Source organism: Solenopsis invicta, chromosome 11 (genome assembly GCF_016802725.1).
Source record: "Solenopsis invicta isolate M01_SB chromosome 11, UNIL_Sinv_3.0, whole genome shotgun sequence".
Lineage (NCBI taxonomy): Eukaryota > Metazoa > Arthropoda > Insecta > Hymenoptera > Formicidae > Solenopsis > Solenopsis invicta.
This window is the reverse complement of record NC_052674.1, coordinates 10941889-10968717: the sequence shown is the minus strand read 5'-3', so window position 1 is coordinate 10968717 and position 26829 is coordinate 10941889. Positions and strand designations below refer to the sequence as shown.

At 35.0% G+C, this 26829-nt stretch overlaps 4 protein-coding genes across 8 annotated transcripts; 3 read left to right on the top strand and 1 right to left on the bottom strand.

The window, feature by feature from the left end:
* Positions 1-225: 225 nt before the first annotated feature.
* LOC105200229 lies at positions 226-4900 on the top strand. Of its 3 annotated transcripts, none has more exons than XM_011167679.3 (2): positions 226-443; positions 945-4900. In XM_011167679.3, the coding sequence occupies exon 2, from the start codon at positions 1137-1139 to the stop codon at positions 2319-2321; it is 1185 nt and encodes a 394-aa protein (XP_011165981.1). In that variant the 5' UTR covers positions 226-443; positions 945-1136; the 3' UTR covers positions 2322-4900. The 3 variants fall into 3 exon arrangements, with proteins under 3 accessions (XP_011165981.1, XP_011165982.1, XP_039310830.1); XM_011167680.3 differs by having other exon boundaries at positions 226-541; XM_039454896.1 differs by having other exon boundaries at positions 226-546.
* Positions 4901-5414: 514 nt separating this feature from the next.
* On the top strand, positions 5415-11727 carry LOC105200231 (actin-binding protein IPP). The gene is made up of 7 exons (XM_011167682.3): positions 5415-5685; positions 6405-6930; positions 7069-7234; positions 7352-7698; positions 7901-8247; positions 8492-8712; positions 8848-11727. The coding sequence occupies exons 1-7, from the start codon at positions 5616-5618 to the stop codon at positions 9082-9084; spliced, it is 1914 nt and encodes a 637-aa protein (XP_011165984.1). The 5' UTR covers positions 5415-5615; the 3' UTR covers positions 9085-11727.
* A 137-nt stretch (positions 11728-11864) lies between these two features.
* LOC105200232 (splicing factor 3B subunit 1) lies at positions 11865-19775 on the bottom strand. The gene is made up of 19 exons (XM_011167683.3): positions 19619-19775; positions 19008-19186; positions 18662-18836; positions 18417-18496; positions 17968-18135; positions 17497-17713; positions 16850-17254; positions 16218-16681; positions 15791-16148; positions 15394-15686; positions 15097-15222; positions 14778-14999; positions 14497-14679; positions 14195-14383; positions 13855-14030; positions 13500-13772; positions 13137-13353; positions 12862-13051; positions 11865-12725 (listed from the first exon to the last, which is right to left on the bottom strand). The coding sequence occupies exons 1-18, from the start codon at positions 19644-19646 to the stop codon at positions 12893-12895; spliced, it is 3912 nt and encodes a 1303-aa protein (XP_011165985.1). The 5' UTR covers positions 19647-19775; the 3' UTR covers positions 11865-12725; positions 12862-12892.
* Positions 19776-20809: 1034 nt separating this feature from the next.
* On the top strand, positions 20810-26619 carry LOC105200233 (protein lin-54 homolog). Of its 3 annotated transcripts, none has more exons than XM_011167684.3 (12): positions 20810-21115; positions 22371-22747; positions 22814-23131; positions 23266-23487; positions 23578-23793; positions 23897-24013; positions 24095-24232; positions 24418-24666; positions 24904-25091; positions 25507-25750; positions 26008-26204; positions 26336-26619. In XM_011167684.3, exons 2-12 carry the CDS (start codon positions 22382-22384, stop codon positions 26517-26519), a joined length of 2439 nt encoding a protein of 812 aa, XP_011165986.2. In that variant the 5' UTR covers positions 20810-21115; positions 22371-22381; the 3' UTR covers positions 26520-26619. The 3 variants fall into 3 exon arrangements, with proteins under 3 accessions (XP_011165986.2, XP_011165988.2, XP_011165989.2); XM_011167686.3 differs by lacking the exon at positions 20810-21115 and adding an exon at positions 21130-21920; XM_011167687.3 differs by lacking the exon at positions 20810-21115 and adding an exon at positions 21130-21924.
* Positions 26620-26829: the final 210 nt, after the last annotated feature.

Below are 26829 nucleotides of genomic sequence, written 5' to 3'. Positions count from 1 at the left end.
ATAAATAATACATTTCTTTGTAGTTAGCCTGTAATATGTGACGAATTAATCAAAAATTGTCTAAAGATGTCCAAATTCCTGCTGGAGGAAAAAGAAACTCCAAGTTCTAGCTTCGCCAATCAGGATGTTGGAAGCAACGAGTCCTTCGCGCGAATTGGTCGATTCTTCATCTGACGCATGCGCATTAACCTTGCCAGGCTCCGTTTTGTTACATTTTGCGGACATATTGGATTATCTCTCATCGAGAACGTCCGACGCCGGCCGAGCGGTACCGAGAGCACCGTAACGAGACGCAAAGTACATCGGGAAAGAATATACACCGATGGTGGATCGGTATTGCTCCGCTGAATATTTATTTGTACGACCGTGTCAAGAATTGGTCGTAATGTGCGAACGAGCAGATTCAGACTGAACTAAGTGACCGTGGACGTTGAAGGTTTGAGGTTAGTTGGAGTTTCCTCGTCGCCGACAGTCGAATTATCGTCACTCGGTCGGATTCTAACCTGCATCTCGCTCGCTTAGCTTGACCTCAAATGAACGAGTAAGGTAGTCCCGATATATCTATGCGCTTTAAACGCCGCTTTTACCGCTCCGTTAACGTTATCGACGATTACTCGTTGATAAACTTGAGTAAACGCCAATTGCAGTTATTCGCGACGAAATTCCGAAGCAACTCTCGTAGGCTTGACTTTGGCTTGGATTCGGTTCGCGTTGCGAGATTTCGAAGATGGGGGATATAAGTTTGTGTTAAAAACAGTATAACGATAGTGCGATTGTATAGAAAATTTTCATAAAAATTAGGATATTTATGAAATATCGTTTAAAGCGCAACTGATATATTTCAAGAAAAGAAACGAGAGTAGTTGGCGTCTAGCGGTACTTAGATGCGAATGAGAAGATTAATCTTGTTAAATTAATAATAGATGCATGTGATCGAATTTCAGGTTCGTAGTAAAAGCGACCAAAGCTCAACGCGCCCATCAGGCCCAAATAAAAGCCTCCCTGTCCCCACGCCTTAAAGCCGTCGCGTGGCGCTGACGAGCCGGGCGCTGGGCCAGGCGGCGCTGCGCCAGACCGGTGAGTTCCCACACAAAATATCGCTTGGTAGCACGGCGGGCACTCAAAGCCAACTAACCATGTCTGTACAAAGTGTTGCTCTGGCATCTCTCACGGCCACCTATACCGACTCGGAGGGCGAGGACGGGGTGGAAGACGAGCGCCTGCAGGAGGAGAATTCGAACACTCCCGCTAAGGGGGCCGCCCCGCATAATGCCCAAGTCGGTCGTCAACCCCAGGCCCGATCTGGCACCAGTCCCATATCTGGAGGCCGTTCAGCCTCGCATAGTCCCGCCGTCGGCAAGTCTGCCGGTAGTAGCGACTTGCCGGAAGCGGCCACAAAGGTGCAGAGATTGGTCTCTTATTTTGACGATGCGGTAGTCTCCGATGACGAGGGGGTGGCCGTTGCTGCGCCGCTGCCGTCGCTGTCGTCGGTGCCGTCGTCATCGTCGTTGATGGCAACGGGCGCGGCAATCGTCGCGGCGACGGTCGCGGAACGCCCCGAGGAGAACGGTCTCCCGGTTGCGATTGCTACTGGTGGCAACGTTTCTACCACCACCGTCGCTGCTGCTGCCGCCGCCGCTGTCACCGTCGGCGGTGGCGCTGAGCGTCGGTCGCCCTCCTCGCATCCCGGAGATTTGCTTTCAGATAATAGCGGCGAGGCGGGTGACAGTTACGGTGTGACGATACCACCGGAACCGTCGGGTCAATGTCCCGCCGATCTGCAGGACAAAATCGCGAGGCTCTATAAGGAAATGGAGAGTCGCGGGTTGGACATGAACATGGTGATTCAGCAGCGCAAGGATTTCCGGAATCCCTCCATTTATGAAAAACTCATTCAGTTTTGTAGCATTAACGAGCTGGGCACCAATTACCCACCGGATAGATTTGACCCCTTCAAATGGAGCAAGGACTCGTATTACGAGGAACTTGCCCTGGTGCAGAAGGCGGAGATGGACAAGCTTGAGAAGGCGCGCAAGGAGAAGACGAAGATTGAGATCGTATCCGGTACGGCGAAGCGACCCAACAGCTCCTCCAGCAGCGCCGACAATGCCGACGCCAAAAAAAGGAAAAGTAAGTGGGACCAAGTGGCAACCGGTGGTGCTGCCGCCGCCGCTGCGGTCGCGGCAGCCGCTGCTGCAGCTGTCACCGCCAAACCCACGGTTCTTCTCACGCAACCCACCTTAACAACTCTCACGTCGTCCGGCACCAGCGCCAAACCCCCCGTTTTATCGGCCTTCGGTTTACCGAAGAAGAGATTGTAACATATCGTGTAAATGTGTGCTGTGTAAATAATATCTATCCCCCTTTAGACAGCTATGAGGCTGCAAAAAGGAAGGCGCACTCCTGTGCGCAAGTTGGAGACTTAGGTCCTTGGATTATTATTGAAATTTTTTCAAATAATAGCATTTTATATTGGTAATGGACGTTCATAAAACTATGGTTTTATCATGAAGATTATGTAAAAAATTCCGTTTTTTTTTTAAATTTAATAGAATCAAAAATGCAAAAGTGTATGAGTTAAAAGAATTAAACTGACTTAAAAATCCAAGGATTTAAGAATCCAAGAATCTAGCCATTCGCAAAATGAATATGTAAATAATATTGATTACAAATACCATTGTCTGAATGTGAAGTTGCTTGAAAAAGTAAAAATGTTCTGGAGATTTATATTCTTGAATTTTTAGATTTTTGTATTTTTAAATCCTTGTAAGGCTGTAGCTGTATGTAATTTGTGGGTCTTTAGATCTATCTCCAAATCTTTTAATTAATAAAAAACGTACAATCAGTCTCTTAAACTTACTTACAAAGCAAAATTGTAGGAGCCGAAAAATTAAGAGAAAAAATGACTAGTTATAAAAAATACTCATTCATGAATTTAATAATTCGAGAATTCAAGGATCTAAAAATTCATGCTTCTATATCTAAGAATAAAAGACTTCAACAATCATAGATTAAAGTATAGGTACTCTAAATAATATTATTTAAAGAATAATCTTCACACAAAAGATACAAAAATACAGAAGAGAAAATTGAAGCTTAATGAACTTACGCCAACTTGAGTTGTCGACATCTTTTAGAGAAATAAAGAAAAAATTTTTCTAAAAGATGTAGATAACTCAAGAACCCAAGTTGATTAAGATCCAATATTTTTTAAATGTAAAACAATTTAGATCACATTTTTTAAATGTTTTTTAAAAGTTCAAAAATCTGGAGATTTATGTGATCTAAAAACCCAAAAATTAACGAATTTAGAATACTAGCGATCTATAGACATGAGAGAAACTAAAAATTTGTAGGTTTGCAAATTCAGAAATCTAGATACAACGTAAAAGGTAAAACCTTTTGTAATACTTAGGTGTTGTAATCAAATTGATATTAGAAATTTGGAGTTAATCAAAACAATGATAGTAAAATTTACGAATAATGATTAAGTAAAATATAATTTAAAGACTATATTCAAGAATTTAAGCCATATTCTTAAAATTTTAAAGCTCTAAGAAGTGTATATATGTGTATGTGCGCGCGCGTGTTTTGTGTGTGTGTGTGTGTGTGTGTATTTTCTTGAATATTCTATTTTTAAATTATATTTTACTTGGCTGTTATACTCTTAAATTTCGAAATTGATAGTATTCTTTAGTTCGCACATATACAAGTATATAAACTTGAAAATTCAAGGATTTAAAAATTGACTAGGCTGAAAATTTGAGAAAATATCCAAAGACTTAAAACAAGAATTTAAAAACAAAGTAAGAATCCAAAAGAATGGAAATTCTTAATTTAAAAATCTATGTATTGGTAATATAAGGCAAGTATGCTACAAATAATCTATATAGACGAAATATTTTTTTCGTCTAAATACCGAAACAAGCTGCCACTTATCGAATCTCTATGAATAACAGAAATTGAGATACATTTCTAAGTTGTTTTTATTTATTCTTTTATATTTTAAAATATAAAATATAATAGCATCTACTTGCATATATTTTATCTAATTAATATAAAACTAAACTACACAGAGAAATTTTGTATAAAAAATTTCGAAATTTAAATTTTTGTTGATGGATTCTTGGTTTGTAAAATTTTTAAATTCTTGGCTTATATAGAACCAACAATTATGAAAAATTGGTATAACCGTTTTTTATTATATATACATACATGGTCACAGGCAATGTGCAAATTCAATTGACCTCTCAATTAAATTATATACATTAATTAAGAAAAATATTTAAAAAAAATTATTTTTTTAAAGAAAGAAAAAAATTTATGAGGGAAAAAAGTAATTTTATCATTTAGATTTCTCTTTCTTTAAAAAAGGATATTCAATTATATATTATTTTCTTATTTAAATATTGCTGAAAAAAATCATTTAATTACATCAAATTAGGTTGAGATTGGAACAATTCTTTTCTACATGACTCTTACACTAAGGAAACAAATACAAAAAAAAGAACGAGTGAACTTTTTCATTAAATCTGATATGTGCAAGTGTTATCGTATAAATGATGAGTATTAGGCAATGACTATAAATGCGATGTTGTACGTAATTGATTTATCGAAGCAAAGTAGACACGTTAGTAATTAAATATTAAGTCTCAGCGTGCGACGAGACAGATAGAGAATTTATGTACGTTAACGATCGCGAAATCGATGTAAGATGTACCGCAAGTTAGTAGGACTCAGTTTTTTTTTATATGAAAAGAGAAAATGAAATTCTTTCACGAAGAACTTTGTATATACACGCTCATGTGTCAATAGAGAGTATGGAATATACAATTATATAAATTATACATTGTGTACTTTTCGTTATTGATAATATTATAGTGCTATATGTTTCCTATAATCTAAACTGTTGTCTTTTTTGCCATTCTTATTGCGAGAATGAAATTTTTATTTGAATTTGCTACTATTTTTCAGCATTCTACTGTACCCTGGTTCCATAAAGCACATGAGATGTATTATTTATTCTTGTTCACCAAACGTTAAACAAGGATAAATAAAGTATCATGCGCATAATACGGTTTACTCGGCCAATATATTACGTTTTTAAAAATAGCTCATCGTTTTTCCTCGCGGTAAATGATTTTTTATTAAATGTTTATATATGTATACCTATAATTTCTTTAAATTGTTATTATAATTATTATAGATTTATTATTATTATATAATTATATTATATGCGCATTTTAAGTCAATTTTTAAGTTTTAATTAATGATATTTGTCGTCGCGATTTTTGCACGTTTTGAAATTGAGAAAAAAAGAGCGCAGAGATTTTGTTCAATAAGGAATTCGGGAATTTCAGTTGGTAGTACTTGTTTTTAAAGATGGTGGAAGAACTTGATGGGGATCTTTTTCTTCGTGGCTACATTGATGGCCGTTCCCACCTCGAGCTAGCTTCACGTACTTAAATAGGTTATCTGACGTATGTCAAGCTTTTTGTCAACGAAATTTATTATTTAAGTCGAGCGAGCGCGAGTCGTCTCGCGACGTTTTCACGAACGATCTGTCCGCGCGTACGGAATCAATTGACGAGTCAGCCAAACATGCGGTGGTAGTGATGCGCTTAAAGGGGAAAAATAATACAAAATCATTCTACAGCGTCTACAGGGTGCTTTCTCGTTTATGCCGTGAGTATTTTGTAAAACGATCTTCGGATAATTAAATCGCTTAGTTGTCTATTATTGGAAGAATCTATTGATTACAAATACTAAATTATGTGAAATATTTCATTGATTTTCTTGTATCTGAAGTCTAGAAAGCATTAGGGAGTTCTCGTAACTTTAATTTATTCAATTTTTTCGTTAAAAATTTTTTTATTATATGTGTTTATATTTTTATTAACTTTTTGAACTCAAGCTTAATTTTTTATTGTAAAGTATTGTTTTTAATCTTTTATTTTAGAGTATTGTTTGTATATTAATTTAGAAATGATGTTTGATTTTTTTCTTATATGTTTATTCTTAGAATAATTAAAATAAGAATGATTTGTATGCTTGGAAATATTTCCAGCACTTGTATTAATCATACATACTTTGCTAATATATAATATTTTATGAATCTGCATTTTTCAGAAAACAGAAATAAGAGGTCTTTCAATTCAATTTAAAATCATATAGTTTATGAATTTGAACAATAATTCTATTTATACATTGTTTAAATAAACTTTCAAATTTATTAAGATTATTGAAATCTTAATCTTTATTTTGTGTTATATATACAGTGACTCTTATAATTTTTATAATCTTTTAACATTTTGTTGCAAGTTTTATAGTTTCTATTATTATACACTATCATATTATTGCCTATGCAAATTAGCATTAGTTTTCTTATGTCAAATTTTCTGCAGGTTCTGTGGATAAAGCACATCTTGATGGTTTCATGGCTGATGGAGTGGCGCCGACTCTGAAAAATGGCCACAATTCTAATATGGATTTTGCTAATCAACCGGTGAAGCAGTCCTCTGATGTGTCCAGTGTCGTTTATGCCGTGGGTCACTATCCCCCGAAGCTTTTACATAATCTCAATGCACAGAGGTTGGACAACAAGTTCAGCGATGTGGGATTGGTGGCAGGCGACACCGTCATCAGGGCACATAGATCAGTTTTGGCCGCCGGTAGCGCCTACTTCAACGCCATGTTTACTGTCGGCTTGGTCGAGGAACAACAGGAGCTTGTGGAGATCCATTCAGTCTCCCCTCACATTCTATCTCAGTTGGTAGACTTTATCTACAGTGGCAATGTAGATATCACACAGGATAATGTGCAGGAGTTATTTGCTGCCGCTGACATGCTAGAGTTAGACGACGTAGTAGCTGGCTGTATCAGTTATCTCAAACAGCAATTGCATTATTCTAATGCTCTTGGAATTTACAGGTGAGAAGATTATAAAAACTAGGAATAAATTAGGAAAAACAGGTGAAAAGGAAATTCAATAAAAAGCCTTTACATTATAAAAAATATAGAAAAAAATAAAAAAACATTAATGATATTTGTTATTATTGCTAATTGCAGATTTGCAGAAGTACATAACAGACTGGATCTTTTGGAGACTGCCCTACGCTTTATAGAAGCTAATTTTCCTCAAGTTTGTCAGGAGGAGGAATTTCTGGATTTACCCAAAGAGCATCTTGTTCAGTTTCTCAGTAGTGATTACATTCACATTGATACTGAATGCCAGGTTTGTTATTTCTTGAGAATTTTTAAATAATCCAAGTGTTCCTACTGCAACTTTACATATTTAAAAGACATCTCACATGTTATATAAAAATTATTTCTTTATTTGCCTTATTTACAGGTCTTCCAGGCCGCGTACAATTGGATCGTTCACGACATCCCTGCGCGGAGATGTTATGTATTCGAGATCCTCAGCCACGTACGCTTGCGATTGTGTTCATTAGCAAGCCTAGAGCGTATTATCCTAGAATGCAAGGATGCAAGTCTCATCGTCGCGCTGCGATCTATACAAAAGGATCTAGTCTCGAATAAAGGTTGTCTGGTGCCTCTTCACGCCCAGCCTCGGATTTGTGCCAGAAAGAACATCCTGGTAATTGGCGGATCCAAGCGAGAACACTCGGCGGATAGTTGGGGCAGAACCGCCGAGAGTACTTACGAAACTATAGAGAAATACGACATATTCACTGGGTACAAGATCTTTCAATCAATCAAGTTTTTTTAATTTCTTTAATTAAACCTTTGAAAAAAATATTTTCGATTATTACTCTTACTCACACAGGTTTTTACATTTTTTATAAAAAAATTTTTTCCATTAATTTTTCAAAATTATTAAAAAATTTTTTTAGAACAAAGTCTTATTTTTTTATTCAACGAATAAATGTTTTTCTAGAGAATGGAGCGAGGTGGCTCCAATCAGCATAGGACGCATTCTACCCGGAGTGGCCCTATTAGACGGCAAAGTATACGTTATTGGCGGTGAATTAGAATCCTGCATAATCGCCAACTGCGAGTGCTATGATCCTCGTGACAACGTTTGGACCCCCATCGCTTGTATGGAAGAACCTAGATGCGATTTCGGTCTTTGTGCCTTGGAAAACAGCTTGTACGCGTTTGGCGGATGGGTGGGCGAGGATATTGGCGGTTCTATTGAAATATACGATCCTATCACTAACACATGGACTCTCGAAGGTTATCTTCCGGAGCCACGGTTCAGTATGGGTGTCGTAGCATACGAAGGTAATAACTTCGAATCTAAATTCATTGATATAATCTATTATAATGATCGTACTTGGCAATTAAATCTTTTCTTTTTTTCTTTTAATTTAATGGCAATGAAATATTAGGTCATTAAATATGAAATTTTACACTTGTGAATATCAAGATATTCACATGTGTAAAATTTCATACTTAATGACCCAATATTTAATCTTTTAGTTTTTGTATGGAAAGATATATACTAACTCTAACAAATTCTTCATAGGACTGATTTATATCGTGGGTGGCTGTACTCATAATAGTCGACACCGTCAGGATGTGTTGAGCTACAATCCCGTGACCAGAGAATGGAATTATTTAGCTCCAATGATCACACCACGGTCGCAAATGGGAATCACGATCCTTGACGGATATATGTACGTTGTTGGCGGTACCAGTAAAAATCAGGAGGTCTTAACATCGGTCGAAAGATATTCTTTCGAGAAGGTAATTCATTTTCAACTATTATTTATATTATTTATATTTATGTTTAATATACAGATTTTATCTGTACCGATAATAGATATTTATAATAATATAATTTAACTGAATAATCTTAACAAATTTGTTATGATGTTCCAGAACAAATGGACCGCCGTCGCTCCCATGAGTATGGGTAGATTTTATCCAGCGGTTGCGGCAGCCGACAGTCGGCTATACGTCATAGGCGGCGACCAATCTCAAGAGATCAACTTTTACCGCACACAGATCACAATCTCCACCGTCGAGTGTTACGATCCGCACACGAACAAGTGGCACGAGTGCGCCTCTTTGCCGTCGAGCAGAGGTGAAGCGACAGCAATCGTTACGCCTTTCTGATTGCTGTTTCGTGGAGATCTGTTTGTTGCTTGACGTATTGGTTTACATCTTTTTACTTTTCCAATTTATTTTCTTTTTTTGGACGTCTTTGCCTTGTCCATCTTTGCCAAGGGTATTGTATCCGTTAAGTAGATAGCCAGTCGCACTGCTGAAGGAATTGTAGCTTTATTAATTTTTAAATATTCCACCAGCATTTTTAAAATATTTATGTATTAAGGAGACGCTATATTTTGAGAAATTGTATTCTACTGAAGGAGATTATTATTTCTTATAGATGTACGACGTAATCACTAATCATTGATAGGAATTATTAACTCGAAGAACCTAAGAAAGAATTCGAAGTAACGCAAGATGTAACGAATATTTGTATTAAGAATATAAACATCCAAAAGCTAAGAAACTCGATACACAAAGATTCAATTTTATAATTGGATAAAGAGTTTAGACCTTTGAAGATTTTTAATCAAATATCTTTAATTCCAATTCTAAATTCGTTACGTAGAATCTGAAAAATTTAATAATAAATCCGAATTCAAAAGCCAAATCTAAATTATAATTTAATTGAGGTCCCAAAGATCTTAAAAATCTAAGATTATGAAGAATCTACAATATATATATTGAAACATCAAACAATTGAGAATAAGGCTAGTGAGAGTCAGCGCGGGTATCAAAATTATTAATGTTCTTATAATTATTTATTCATCTTAAACAAAATAACACAATCAATCGAACGAATGTTTCATATATATATATATATTGTATATGTTAATCGTTTTGTTGATATACAAATAAATTAGACAAGACATTATTAGGAACTGTAGATCGGATCCAGTGTATTTTTCCTATTATTTATTAATAACGAAATTATCATGTGCAAATAGATTTGAAAACAAAACCGAATAATGATAACGTTCAGCGTGCAGAAATGCTTGAATACTTTTATTAATTAGCGATAGATAATTTAACTATAATTTTATTAATTATTAAGTATTAACTATGTACGCTAGGAACGACTGAGCCTCTATATAATAGTCGTATACCAAAGTTATCGTAATTTTTATTTGTATCGCTACAATTTAACAAATCTGTTAAGCATAATGCGTAAAAGATTGTATAAGATGAATCCAAAGATATATTTATCCTTGGAATATGTAAAAATTTAAGGGTATAAGGATCTTCAAAAGTCGAAGAATTACAAAATCAAAGGGATTCCACAATCACAAAATTATACATATGGAATATGAGTAAATATCAGATTTAAAAATTTTTGAAATAAAAGAAATAGAAATAAAAGGATAAAATTAAAAAGTCCAACAGGTCCTATGTGAAGATCATGAACTATGTTGTTTTAAAATTTGAATAAGTTGAAAGACCGAAAGAATCAATCAGCATCTAGAAATTGCAGATACCGTATCTTAAGTTTAAATATCCAAAAAGTATATAAGCGCGTCTCAAGACTCTATTATTCGAAAGTTCTTGAAGCCTTTAACCCTTGGCGTTTTTTTGGAACTTTGCATCCAAAAATCCAGATATTTCAGAGTATCTTATTGTAATAAAATAAACGATATTTCTTAATTAGCGTGTGTGTGTGCGAAGCCGCGCGTCCAATGTTTTGTAAAGTTTAAGGCCACATTTTATAAAAGAAAAAACAATCTAAGAATCGAAGAATCGCCGCCGTTCTCTGTAATTAGTCGTCAATATAATAATCCAATTCGCCTTTGTTCAAAGGTGTTCGGTGCTACGTACGTGAACATTTGCGGAACGATATTTGATTATTCTCAAATTTTTCAGTACATGGGTGAATATGGGTGAGATGACCTTACTAAATAATTCCATTAATCTTCTATACACTGATTGTAATTAAGTTCTTGAGCTTATCACTTCTCAACTTTCTTCGTTGTGAGATAAAAAGTAATAAGATACTTAAACGTTTCGCGCATTTTTTTTTATACGTCAGTTTGTAAATCCATAGATTGCTAAATCTATTGGCCTAATATGCATTATATAAATAAGTTCGCGAAAAACTTATGTTGGTGACGTGTGTGGATTTTATATTTATAAATCTCTCTAGTAGAAATTGTGAATAAATATATGTCTGTAAGTACAGGTATTTTAAAACATATAGATTTGAGATTTATGTATATAATGATATTTATAATCTTACCTTGATCCTAGATTTCTGCAAAGTGATATTGAATTGCTTCGACGAATGATGAAGTACTTTTAATCAAAAAAAGTTCACGATTTCTGCAAGAAAGTTTTTAAAAATTTGTAGACGATGTTTAAGACGTCTATGAATTTGCAGATTTATTTAGTCATATGGATAGAGAGGACTAATAATTTAATGAATCCAGTGAATCTAGCAAACTATGGATTTATGATTTTTTAGATGCAGTGATATATGCATGTATGTATAAATGTATAAAATTAATTTTCTATAATTAATTTTTATATCTTTAAATATTAGTCTTCTCTCTTTCCTTCTTTTTTTCTTAGAAAAACTATCAAGATAATTGATGGGGGCATCTCTAACATGTTTATCCCTCCCAAGAAAAAGTCATTAAAAAAAAAGTTAGAAAATGATAAATATACAGCAACAATTTATGTATATTTGTGATCAATCAATAAAAACTGCTAAACTAATTCGCACCTCATTTCTTGTTTAAATTTCAAAAAAATCTTTTCAATGATAGAAAACCATTTGTTCAATTTCTACATGTGATATATTTTCTTTATACTTAATATTGTGTAATTTCTTAACAAGGAATACAAGGAAATAATTATTTACAATGTGATTTTTTTATTTGATGATACTCATGCTCGTCAGGCGAAAGCAATATTAATTACGTTGTTGTTAAGTAATGATTCATATTCATCAATAGAAATAGTGACTCACGAAATCGATCCAATGTGTTAAAAATTTCTAAGAAATATTTGGAAACATTATTAGTGTTATTTTAATAATGTACAAGCTATTATAAAAATTTCTTTTTGTTCTCTCCTTTTCCTTCTTTCTTTCTCATTCCCTTTTCTTTTCATTATATTAAAAATTGTGATTTTTTTTTTAAATGATTGTTCACACATGCACACACATACAATTTCGTGAGTACCTACATCCAGTCATTATATTATAAATAACATATTCGATTTAATGATAAAAATAATAAATTGATAGATTACGTTATCAAATTATATTATTCGAAAAACGTCACTAGTGAACTTTTCCCATTATAGAGAGTATAATATAAGAATAACTTTATAATTTGAATTTAGTTTCCAAATTTAAACAAAATGAAAATGTCAAAGATCTCTACAGTATCTAGAATTTGAAAAAGATCTAAAGGTCAAGCATTGTGATAAAAATCCCAGAATTCACGAAAGCTTTCCAAGCTCAAAAGATTCAAATTTCATAAGAATCTAGAATTAAAAAAATTATACAATGTAAAAAAGCAGGCTACAACCTGGCGTGTTCTCATAATGTGCTGACATTTCCATGTCTTCAAAATCGATATCAGAACAATATCTACACAAGTGTTGTAACATGTATCTTTAAGTAAAATGTAAGGTAATACATCTTCAGCCTTTTTCATTAGACATATCGGAAATGACGGCGTGACACACGTAGTTGTTCCAAACATATCCTGGAATAATAAATTTTTCTTTATGGACTAAGTGCGAATTTCGGTAAGTAAACAAAAACCTCAAAATTCGTTCAAACTCATCTTTATAACGATGAGGATATTTAATGCGGATATTTATACTTATAGAGATAAGAACCTTGTTATAACTCTTATTGCTGCAAGATCTATTATAATACGTAATCCAATTCATATCTAATATATTGGTTCTTTGGATCGTTCATGATGCGAGGGTAACCAGCCACGAGAGCATCCTGTCCACCGATATAAAGAGAATTGTATATCTTCCAATAAACATCGCGAACTTTGCGGGCTGGATGGAACAAACCCTATAATACAAAAATATACATTTAATACTTCTCGATGACTAAACAATTCGTGCGCAATTAAAAATTCAATTGTTAATCACGTTACCTGAAGTGTATACTGCAAAATCTTGATCGGTCCAAGCGCAACGCGCAATCCATCTACGGCATCCATAAACGCTTGGACTAAATGCGGCGAGGTCTCGAAAACATTCGGCCACACGTGATTTAATAAATGTATTAATGCATCTTCACATCCAAATCCATAAACACCTAATGCCATGTGCTTAATTGCAGCGCAAGCGGTTTGCCTGTGCACTAGATCTCTGTTGAATCATAAGAGAAGAAAATCGATCAGAAATAATTTGTAAAATTAAACAAACTTCTAAACTTCTTTAAAAAACGTTTAACGAAGAAAGGAATATAATACATGTCAATGCAATAAAATTATTGTAATATTCGAATAACTTACCTGTCCATAAGTGCATCTTCTAGCAATGGACTGACAGCGTAAATATAATCTTTACCCATCTCGCCGATATATTCAAACAAGAATGACAAAGATTTCAATACTCCGTTCTGTACATTTAGTTCGGGTACTCTGTACTCGTTCATTAATGCGGGTAACACTGTAAAAGGGCTGCAAGTCTCAGCAACGATAGCAATAGCGACTGTGGTACAAACACGATTCTGACGTTCCTGTACTTTCAAGTTGTTTAAAAGAGTCGCTAAGACATCGTGCGGTCTGTTGAAAAAAATGCAAATATAATACATACATAAATGTGTGTACTTTTATATAAAATGCCGAATTATTATGCCAAACTTACCCTATAGCTTTGGCAATGTAGCCAAAAGTGTTTACCGTCGCTCTTCTAATAGCCTTTTTATGTGCTTTCAATAATTCCAACAATTCGAAGCATATTCTCATCCACTCTCGAGCGGAAACATACTCAGGTCCTCGATCTGCAATTCTCCCCACAAGATCAATACAGTTTTCCTGCACCTATAACAAGATCGATAGCAAATGAAATTATATAGAGTATACTAAAAAAATTCTGAAGTATACGTGTTTAAAACATTACTGAATTTTCTAATATTTCAAATTTGATTTTATCCAATAATACAATTATATAATTATAGGATATTCGATATAAATATAAATTTTACCTTCTCGTGCCTATTTTTCAAAATGGGAGTAAGTCTTGGTAACAAATCCTTAATTGGTGGTGTCATTTTCGTCATTCCTATGACATTAACAATAGCTTTCAATGCTCCTAAAATACTACCTAGTACTTCCGGGTACTCCTCGCCTAAATATTCATATAGAACGACTCCTAAATGTCCCATTAGTTTTTCCTAGAAATATCGTATGTTTATATTAAATTTGATTTATCATCTTATATTTGTATATATAATTTATTAATTGTTATATTAATCAAGAAAAATTTTAAAATAAATATTTCTGTTACCTCCTGACAAGTCTTCATAACTACTGCGATACGCGAAATAAGATCTGCAGCTTGTTGTCTGACTTTTGCAGATTTGTTATTTAATCTCCACAATATTGTACCACATATTTGAGGAAGGTATGCTTTTACTCTTTTACCCAATGTGTTCACAATCGTACCAAAACCATTCAACATAACAACGTCCTATAAAAATAAAATTAGTTTAAATTTGTGTCCTTTATTAGTTATAATATTTTTAAATAAATTAATTGCTACTTTATTAATTAATTAATCTAACAAACCTCAGTAGTCTGTTCCTGAAAAGCGTATAAAATTCCATCAATGAGCTGCTCCTCTAGACGCGAATCGACATCCGCTGCTCCTAAATTACCCATTATCTTTTCAATTGTCTCCATCACCATTTTTCTGTATTGTTCATTCTCGTCCTTCAAGTCGTCAACTACTCTGTTAATAATCTCTGATGCACCCACTTTATTAGCTATCTCTACTGTCGTGTCCACAAGCTACAATTTTATTTATTTGATTACGTATGTGTAATTAAAAAAAATTATATTTATATTTATCTGGAATTACACATATTAAAACATTTGCTTATATTACCTGTCTGTAATTTCGGCGATCCAGTGCCATACGATGATTCCAAAAGTGTTTAAAGAAGTGAGGTAAAATTTCATCCTTAATATATTGAGCTTCCACACCATCTGTCGCACAGCATTGTTTAACTACCTATTTTTAAAAATACAATTTATACAGAAAATTGTTAAGAAAAATTTTAATGCAAGTGATTTATAAGATATAGTACACAATACAGTATATAAGTTTATCTATACGATATAGTATATAAGCTATTACAAAGTTTATGGCGATATTATATATATTTGACAAATGAATTCTTACCTTCAATACAATCTTTTTCATTTCCTCATCGGGAGATTGGAATTCACGTATAAGAATTAGCATTACTTCTCTAGTATAGTAATTCGCGTATTCTGCATCCATCAGAGGAATAAGGTAACCAATAGCCTTTAAAAACGCTGCTAAACCTTTTCCTCTATGTGTACGAATGCCTTTCCACAGAGGTTTCAACACGGAGTCAAAGCTTTCGATACCGTATGGTGTTGCTGCTTCAGCCAGCGCAGCAATGGCTAACGCAGTAATTGTTCGTACCTTCTGTTGTTCATCCACTAAACCTGTAATATTTCATGTCGTGTGATTATTTTTTCAAAAATAAAACTAAAATATATAACTATGTAGACAAAAAAATAAAAATATATTCTGTATTAACTCCATTTACCATGCTCTATAATTTCCACCAAGCTTTTTAAATGTGGCAAAATGGCACAGCCCATCAAGATGGCTATTTGCTGCACAATCTTGATACCAGTGTGTCGCGCTTGCCAGGATTTTTTACTGCGACAGACAGCTTTTAAAAACGGAAGAAGCGAAGGGATTCCAAGAGCAGATGCAACAACCGCGAACGCTCTTGCTGTCGTGTTCCGCACGTATTCGTCAATATTATCGATATCTGGTCTCATTGTGGAGATCATTGTAGCCAATCCTGCAGCTTTTGCCAAATTAGAAATAATCTCTCTGCCTTCAACACGAGCATAGTAGTCTTCGTCGATCAGCAGAGGCTCGATGACGACTAGAATCTAGAAAATAGAATAGCAATTAAACACAATAAAACGGAGAAAAATAACGATTGACGCAATAATAATTACCTTATGTACATATGGTCGCACTAAATCATCCAGTTTATATAGAATACGATCAATAACTTTGACCAGTAAATGACGTTCCTGATCCTCAAGGGTAGGTGACATGAGAAGCGGAAGGATTTGATTGAACAACGGCCCGGCGCCAAATTCTCTCGCCTTATCAGTGATTTGTCTCAAGGCTGCTTTACGCATTGGAGGAGTTCCATTTTTTATCTTTAAGAGCAGTTTCATAATTTTTCTTTCTTTTTGTTCCTCAGGACTCAGCGTTTCTTCGTCTACGTCAACTAGCAACTTGTCGAAATATTGCGCATCTTCCGGCTTCATAAATGGCAAATTACCTTTCGGTTGATTATCCACATACTTAGCGCTTTTGTCCTCTGTTTGAATAAAGAAACCTTGTGGCGTACCAGCGATAGGCGTAGGCGTCGCAGTGAGCTTCCTGGCGGGTGTGCGGATAGGTATGTATCCTGAAAAAATATGATCATACATATATGTTCTAATATAAACTATTCAACTGTTTTGTCATAAAATAATTCCGATATAATTGTTAGGTTCTTTAAGGTTTTTAATATCTTCAGTTCTCTTTATTTTTTTAAATGTTAAAATGATGTATTGATTCTGTATTGGCGTTTTACCTGCTGGAGGTTGTAAAATCTTATATCCAGGAGGAAACAGCGCATCTAACTCGTCATCGGAAAGTGGTCTATTTCGCTCATCTATCTCGCGTTCCCAACGATAAGCTTGCAGTTGTTCAGGTGTCATGGACATTAAATGTCCCGGGGTCGGAGTGGCCAGACCCATCGCCTTCGGTCCTGTCGGTGTGACGGCACTTGGAGTTAGTATTGTTGTTTGATGGGGTGTTGCAAGAGGTGTCGCCGGGGTTTGCGGTGTCATCGAGCCTGGCGTTTGATTCGATGGTGTTTCATCCCATCGACTTCGCCTTTTGCTTGCCGAAGGTGTTGGAGTTTCCTGTATTAAGTCTCCAGCAACTCGATCAGTTCTCGGAGTCTCTGCCCAACCGCTGTTGTGTCCAGGTGTTTCTAGAAAATTAGTACGTATTTATATTATTACTATTTATATTATGTACGTGTATATACACATTAGATGTGTTTATATATTTCTTTGATATATCCAAATCATAAAACTATGTATGTTAAATTTCTTGATCATGTAAAGCTGAAATTAACATCATGTATAACAGAAATTAAAACAGATAATTCCGTAATTATGTTTTCAATTATTTTCATAATTTTTTATATAGAATAGCAAAATATAATTCAACCTCTTTCAGTTTTTGGAGTTTCATCCCAACGATTCCTTCGACTCGTTACAGCTTTCTCATGAGAAGGTGTCTCTCTGCCCGGAGTTGCAGCGCCTGGTGTTGCATGTGCTGGCGTGGCATCCCACATTCTCGTACTAACTCCAGGAGTAGCTCCAGGAGTTTCTGCTCCTTTACCGTGACCTGGAGTTTCGTCCCATCTAATAGCAGCTGGTGTTACCTACAACAGTCATAAAAAAAAGAAAAAAAATTAAATTAACTGTAGATAACATTTTAATATACATAATATATATATATATATATATATTCAAATTTATATAACATTAAATGATTGTTTATGTAAAGCAGGAGTAGTTAATAAGCATGCAAAAAATAAAATTACTAAATGCTAAAGTTATTAATGAAAATAATATCAATATTCATCTAAAATTTTCAGAGGATTTAAATAGAGTTAAAGCAATGTGCTAAACATACATCCGCGTTATCCCAAGATGTAGGTGTTGCCGAAGCACCGGATAATTTTTTCTGCACTGGGGTATCATCAGTTTGATCCCAACGACCTCTTTTCTTGGGAGCTGGTTTAGGCTCACCATTGGCTTTCAAAGTACCATCCTTCGCTTTTTCTGCTAATCTTTTTCTCAACTGTAAAAAAAAACACAAAATATTAATGAATACAACAAAGTGTATAAAGAGATTTCTATGTTATGATTAAAAAATTATATTTTATGTAGGATCGGAATTACGTCCCCATGATAAACATGGTTACAATCATCATAAATCTTGATATATAGTTCTCGTCACTTCCTACTAAACAATTTAATATATATTTTTTATGTATTTATTTTTTATATATTTATTTTTTAAATATGTATTTCTTTAAATTCTTGCATATTATATTCAAAAAATACTAAAATTCAACGTACTTCTGTTTCTTCACCTTTGAGCATTTGCTCTCGCATAATCTCTGTATATGTTCTGGAGCCAATATCGGGTGTTTTACCACCTGTAATAAAAAATTATTGACTGTAATTCTTAAATTAATTCTTCAAATAGAAATATATATGCATATAGTAATGATATTTAATATGTTTGCCAACTAATTAACCATTATTCATAATTTCATTACTAGCCAGTCTTAAGTTAAAGTTGTAAAAAAAATTATACCAACCTTCTGCAAAGGGATCAACACGTTCAGGGGAAATAATCATTCTACGTCTTTTCTGTCTGTATTCATCCTCCCTATCAGCTATGGTAGGTCGTCGTCTATCCGCAAACGGATCATAATCCTTCTCCTCTCTGTCAACTATGGTGGGTAGTCGTTTATCCGCAAATGGATCATAATCCTATTCAATATAAAAATCTATATTAATTTCTAACAATTTTATCCAGCTACATAAATTTTATCAACTATATTTTGTATTGTAAGCTTTATTTCATAAAAGACTTTGAAGATAATATTAAAAGTACAATTTGTTAAAGCTAAAAATATTTTAGGATGTTACAATGCTATATACCTCAATTTCATCATTGGTTGCAATTGATGTAACGTAGCCATCATATTTATTATTGCTACTGTCATATATATCTTGATCGTAAAAACCAGTTTTTCCCAAAGCAACCTGCTCTTTCTCAGATGCGGCACTCAGGAGCTCCTTCTTTTTCGATTGTATCTCTCTGATCTTTGCTTCAATGTCTGCAATTAATATAAAAATTTATTATATTAAAAAATTTTAATAAACAATAAAAATATTACATAGATTTAAATTGTAATGTGAGACGTGATAGTACAAGAAATGCAAAACGAAATAAAGCTAGGTGAAAAAAAGACGAAGGTGTCACGACGCAAAGTCGCTTGTTCAGCTAATCATTCGATGTTTTAAACAGCGGATTACTTTGCATTTTAGAAGCATACGAGATGTTCAATCTACGATGCAAGAAATACTCCAGATATCATGTAAATTAGTTGGTCTGACAGAATTACTGTTTACAGTCCTCATTGGGTGCCGAGTGCGTCAACCGCGTCGCGACTGATACTCGCTTTCAGCCGATACTTAGCTCACGTTTAAGTTTGTGTGAACGCGATTAATGGAGATCAAATAGAGCAGTTTTAAGCGAAGAGGAATACCTTTATGCGTCCTCGGGATCGAGTCCATCGTGATGCAGAAACCCGCGGAAGCGATGGACACCAGGACACGGCAAAACGCACCTGGACAGTGGACACGCCGAATTCAACAATATGTGAGATGGATCATCAAAATGACGCAGCTCGATGCGCACGTGCTGCGCTCAATCGGTGGCTGGCCGAAGCTACTGAAATGATGAGGAGAGCCGTCGGTGTGAGAACTTTCCAGAGAGAGCGACACAAATCGACACAGGAGTTTTCTGTCTCATATTCAATAGATTTGATAAAAAGCGTATTCGATATTTGCATTTTGATTTGACGCAACTCCAAGTCGATGATCTGTTCTTTTTAACTGCATTTTTTGCAGTTTATCTCTTCTTCTGCAGCTAAAAAAAAACAGATCATTGACTTGGGTCAAGATTGGTTTATAATAGTCATTACCGTAAGAAATTGGCCAATCATAGTCAAGTATTTTTCTATAAATCGACTATGATTGGCCAATTTTTTACGATTACGCCTGTTATAGACCAGCCTTTAACAAATTGAATCGTTAATACTACACCTGTTGTAAATTGGCTAAAGAAGAAACGTTTTTGTTGTAGACAGGACTAAAAGACAAAATGACTCCTATCCACTGTTAATACAAATTTATAGGTAATACGTAACTACAGTTTTTCAGTATTAGTAGTAAATATTAAAACACGGTCTATGTCGATTTGTATCCATGGTAAAGGAATAAATAACATATACAAGTTATTATTACAATAAATTTCTATTTAACAGGTAAAAGTATTTTTGCAATTATTATGTATCAATTTTATAATTTATTAGTTTTATCATTTAATATAGTAATGAGATATTTCAAACAATACTTTAATAAATAATACTTAATGTATAATATTTAATATACAATAAATTTATTTCATTATCTAGCATATTTCCAATATTATAATATATAACATTTAACACGTATAATTAATTATTTAATCTACAATAAACTTAATTCTAAATTTGTGTTTATTAAAAAAAATTTTTTATAACAAGTTATATTAAAAATAATATAAATTTATTTAAAAAATATTGAAGATTAATCCTCGTGTTTGAACAGAGCGCGCGCAACGTCATCGCGATCCTCTCCCCGTGTTAGATGGCGCTGGAGTGCCGCGTTGGGCGACACGTCGAACAGTTTCCCGTCTGGCTCTCAACTCGTCATTCATCGACTCGTTCAATCTTCGCCCGCGTAAGCGCGAGAAATGTCGCGACGACTCGCAAAGTGCGCGAAACCGTGTCCGCGTCTCATCCACGCCCGGCGCTCGCGATAATACCCGTCCTACTGTCGCTCGTTCGACTCCGTTCGGCCCGGCCAGCCGCGTTATCGCGTAGCGGAACGCTCGTTTCCCCCAGCCGCAAATTTCACACGCGACTGCGGTGCACTGTGGGGGCCACAGCAATGGTGGGCGCGTGATTTTGAACAATTCGAGCTATCGAAGGAACGCGCAGGTACGTGTGTGCCGGACGACGAGATAGGCGCGACACCAAGCCCATTCTGCCTCCCCGAAACGTCACCCGTTCGAGATTCCGAGCGACGAACGGCATCTCCGCGTCGCGCACCGACCACGAACCCCGATTTCGTCGAGTTCGACTCCGCCGCTCGGTGGCACTTCTCTCTCTCCCTTTCCCTCCCTGCCATTTGCCCCGCGATCGCGAAACCTCGTTTGAGGTTAGGTCCCGCGCTGTCCCGATTACGCGCCGTCGCGTACCAAGTTCTCCGCGACGTTCCGCCCGTCGCCGCGCCGCTCGTCGGGATCCCGGGACCGTCGAGTTCGGCGCGGAACGCCACTCGCAGACGGATTCTCGCGTCCGTGCTCGAAATTCCGCTTCGCAAAAATGGCGCGTTCCGCCGAGAAATGGCGCTGATGTTCCACAACGACTTCGCCGCGCTCTCTCGCTCTCTCGCGGTTTATTTTCCCTTTTTTTCCCTCCCTCGCTTTTCTTCCGCCTTCGGCGTATTTCGAATTCGCGTTCGCGTTCAGCGTGTTCGAACGTACGCTCGTGTCAAACTTCGCTCGGGTGAACGGACGGATGGACGTCCCGCGATTTTTCAAAAGTCGCGACCTCGACAGATTTAAACAATCGCTCTCTCGCCCATTTCGAAATCCTCGACCACACGTTGACGACGGACGGCGGAATCTCGGGGATTATCAGCGCGGATGATCGAGGCCGCCGATAGAACGTGCACTCGAACAAATTTAAACAAAATCGTGCTTATGGCAGAATGGAATAAACGTTTGGATTTTTTACGAATGTGTGTATGTGTATACACGTGCGCGCGATCGCTTTTTAATTATTTGTATTTGTCTGAATGGCATACATATCTCACGTCATAGTAATAGATTCATAGAGTCACTCTTTGTAGAGCAAAAGTTTCTAAACAATTTACTGAATGAGTTAAAAATTTTAAGATTTAAAATAATATTCTTGTACATTCGTAAAACTTAAAAACTATTTCCTTTTGTGCAATTAAGACCATTATAATATTATTAAAAAAAAAAAAGAATATTTTGTGTGTACACTGCAGCTTGTATTTGCATGTTATGTACAAATATATTTAGAAACTCTTTGTATTTTCTAATTATTTACGACGTACGCTGATGTTATATAACTAAAAACTCATATTTGTACATTTCATTATCATTGGACTATAATTCGATTTTAAACTTAGAGTAGCATTTAACATGATGTGTTTTATGTCCAGGTATTAACGTCATGTCCAGTAATAAGGGGCAGAACGCAAGGGCCTTAGTGGAGCCTTTGGCTTTGGACTCTCGCACACTGGGTGACAGTGATCTTAGTGCACTGAGTTTGTCTCACAGTGGCGAACAGTACACATCAAACGACTTTGAAGAGTTTGCCAATATTCAAGCAGAGTTTGAATGCATGAACTCGGAGGGAGTTATGACGGACGAAGATCGGAACGTTGAGACTGACACGCTAGTACCTGATGTGGAGATGACTGAAATTTCTGAGCAAGTGCAGGCTGAGCACGTTTACACAATGGCCAATCAAAACAACCAGAACATTGTGTTTCAAACAAAACCCACCCTACAACGAGTGCCGGTGTCGGCGGTCCAGGTGATGTTTCTAATTATGATTTCAATGCTCAAACAATGTGACGCCTTGTTTACAATAATTTTACAGATGAAGCCCTCTATCCAGACCACGCAAAGTCAGTCGATTATGATAGTGTCACCTGCAAGCGGAACAGGCACCAGTCAAATTCTGAAAATATCACATCCACCAACAGCTTCAGCTGAACAGTTGCAGTCTCTAGCCCAGACTCTGATCACCGGCAAATCCGCGGACGGAAGCGTCGTTCAATTAAGGACCACTCAACCTACCAAATCTATCGCGACAACTAGTGCCTCTGGGAACATTACGATCAGCAACATGCAGAATGTTAAGATTTCACAGCCAACGTTGAAACGAACAACACAGAATGTCTCGCAAGGACGTAATGTAAGATATTATAGATTATGATCTCTTTGTAAAATTAATGTAGTTGAAATTGGATTAAAATATGGATTCCCGAAATGGATTATACTATTTTATACTATTTTATAGATTTCAAATTCTAATGATATCTTTTGCAGGTAATCACAAAGATGATATTAACGGGAAGTCAGTCACAATCTGGTACTCAACAAGTTCTTATTACAAGTTCACAAAGCGAGAATCAGTCGACTCAGGGGATTAAATTCCTCAATAACACTTCTTCTAGTTACAGCAGTCCATCGAAAAATATAACATTAGCACAAATGGGTATAATTTCTACTAACAAGCAACATATTTTGCCATCATCTTCACCAAAGCAGGTTTGTCTAGAGTTGCATACTACGACTTGTTAAACACTATGTATTTTGCATACATTAATAGTTATTCTATATCCTTTTAATTTTTTGTAGGGTATGATACTGAACAAGTTGCTACAATCTTCGACATCTCAACCATCGAAAGTGACCATAGTACCAACGAATACCGCAAAATCACCAACAAAAATTTTACCTGCCCCAACTATTAGCCTTCAGGCAAAATCCTCAACGACGACAAATCAGCAATCCACATTTGTTACGTCCAAATCATCCACACAACAAAATCCACAGAAAGTGATCATTAGACAGGTTAGAGGCTAAATAAAAAAAAATTTTTTATACTAATTTCAATAATTTTAGAGATAAAAATTTTATTTAACTTTCAATAAATTGTGCAATACAAATTTTTTAGGGTTCTTTGAAACCTGGCAATGTACTTGGAAGTGGACAAGTCATTAGAATACCTGCTAACCAGAACATTGTAACTGGATCAAATCAAGTTCATCAACTTCAGATGCCTGGAAGACAAGTATATTATTTTATAATTTATTCATAATTGACTAAATTGTAAATGTGGATATACGTACATTGTCTATTGTCATTATTTCAGGTGCAATATGTGAGATTAGTCAGTACCGCTTCAACAGGATCTTCTAATGTTGTTACCGTGGGTAAATCAAAGGCTAGCACAACACTTCAGACTGTAGGTATTGGTCAGAAAATAGGAAATCAGCAGCAAATTGTGAAGGTACATAAAAATATGATAACATTAGTAATTTTTCAGCAAAAAAAGATGGAAAAAGATTACGTTTACATATGCTTTCTTTTTATTATTATTAAGATTTAAATAACAGTTTATGATTTGAAGTACCATATAATATTAAAAATATTGTATATCGTAAATAAGGGCTATTTTTTGTGATCTTTATGTAGGTTGTTCCATTGAATACCGGAAGTCAGTCTCTGAGAACTGTTGCGCCGAAGGCAACCCTGACGAGTGGCAGCCAAAAATTACTCATACCCGCGTCAACTGCTGCAGCGGCTGTCAGCGGTCAGTCAAAGAATGCAGTGGCAATTCCTGCGTCAGCATTGAGTCAATTAGCATCAGGACAGGCAGTTTTGTCGACCAATCCAAATGTTGGAAACATCGTTGTTCTACCTGCTCAATATATTCAACAGCAGGTTTGATATTTATTCATATCTTTAATCATCTAACTTACATACTTTTTTTTGCACGCCAGTATTAAATAAGTTCAAGAATAAAATTAAGTAACATAATTATGAAAAATCTTATATTTTATCTTTATAAAATATTGCAGTTGATTTTCATGTTTTTTTTAAATATGTACATTATCTTAAGTTATATAATTTTGTAAAAATTTACATATATAAAATATTGGTTGACTCCTGTCTGAACAGTCAACAGATGAGGTAAAAGCGAAGTCTCAAACAACGCCAGGTCTCTTAGGAAGTTCACAAAGTTCTGCAGCAACTCTGTGTGTAATTGATGGAAAAAATTCTCAAAAAGGAGCTTACAGTAATGTAGAGCCAAATGGTATCAGGCCAAGAAAACCATGTAACTGTACGAAATCACAGTGTCTTAAGCTGTAAGTATTTTGTTAAATACATATCTAAAAGTTTTATAATATTTATAATTTTAATATTTATAATATTTATAATTTATCATTTTAATAAAAAAAATTTCTTAATGTAATTTTACTCTACTAATTCATAATTTTACTCTATTAATTTGTAAATATATGTCATAAACATATGTTTCTATAGTAGGCTTTGGATTTTCACTTTCATTTGTTATTTTCACTGACAGAAGCAAGAAGCAAAAAATTGTTGAAATTTCAACTAATTTAATCAAAGTAAACATTATTATAAAATTCCATTAAAATTATCTTGTTTGAAAATTAATTGAAATTTGCTTATATTTTAATGTAATTTATTTACATCATTAGTTTATATTTTAAATATTATTTGAATGAGATCTATTTATGAATCTTTATGTCATAGTTATTGCGATTGCTTTGCAAACGGTGAATTCTGTCACATGTGCAATTGCAATAATTGTTCAAATAATCTTGGTAACGAGGAAGAGCGTCAGCGTGCGATTAAATCCTGCTTGGAGCGTAACCCTAATGCCTTCCGGCCTAAAATCGGAAAAGGCCGTGAAACTGGTGAAGATATAAGAAGACATAATAAAGGCTGCAATTGCAAACGTAGCGGATGTCTTAAGAATTATTGCGAATGTTACGAGGTATTTTAAGTTACATAAATATTATTCAACAAATAAGCTTGTGCAGACATTTTTTTTTATTTATCACTGAAATCGTAACAAAATATGTAATTGTTATTTATTCTACATTTTTCCTTGATAATATGTAATTAATGTACTTACAGTAATTACTTATTTAATAAAAATTTACAATTTATATATAAAAATGTTAATATTTGATAGTTTTATATACATGTATCTATTTGTCGATATAAGAAATTTAAATGTTTTTTTTTAAGGCAAAAATTCCATGCTCTGGAAATTGTAAATGTATAGGCTGCCGCAATATTGTGGATCCAATTTTGCAGAAGAAATCTTTGAAGGATTTAGTGGAAGCGACCGAAGCCAAAACGACTCAGCTTACTTTAAATAAGGCGCAGTTACAATTATCTGAAATGGCATTTAGGCCACCTGCAACATCTAATGCTGGTACAAGGTTTGTATAACAATATCTCTCTATAAATGTTATAACTTTTAGAAATCTCGATTCATCATTATGCAAATATAGCATATTAATATGTACATTTTAATTTACATATTTTTAAGTTATATACATATTTATTACAGGCAACCATTCAATTTATTGACGGAGAAGATAGTGGAAATAACGTGTCAATGCTTAATGGCGCAAGCTGACGAGGCGGAACGTAATATGTTCGACGACGAAATGTCTCAGCGTATCATAATTGAGGAATTTGGTCGATGCTTAAAGGAGATCATCGAGTCGGCGCACAAAGCTGAAGCTACTTAGCAGGTGCACTTATGACATTTGCATTGTAATTTTTATCTGTCACTATTAATTATGAGAATTGAATATAAATAAAGATAGTATAATGAGTGTTGGTACCAAAGACGTTATATCACACAAGATGCGAGAAGTCTTGGAACTTTTCAAACTCATCAAGTTATTCTTTAAGCGCCTTTCAAAGCGAGTTTGCGACGAATAACTCTGCGCGTGAATTTGCTTCCGAATAATGTATGGGAATGATATAAGCTATAAATGAAAGAGAGGGCGAGAGCGAGCGAGCGAGCGAACGAGCAAATCGCTTCCCTCGGTTTTT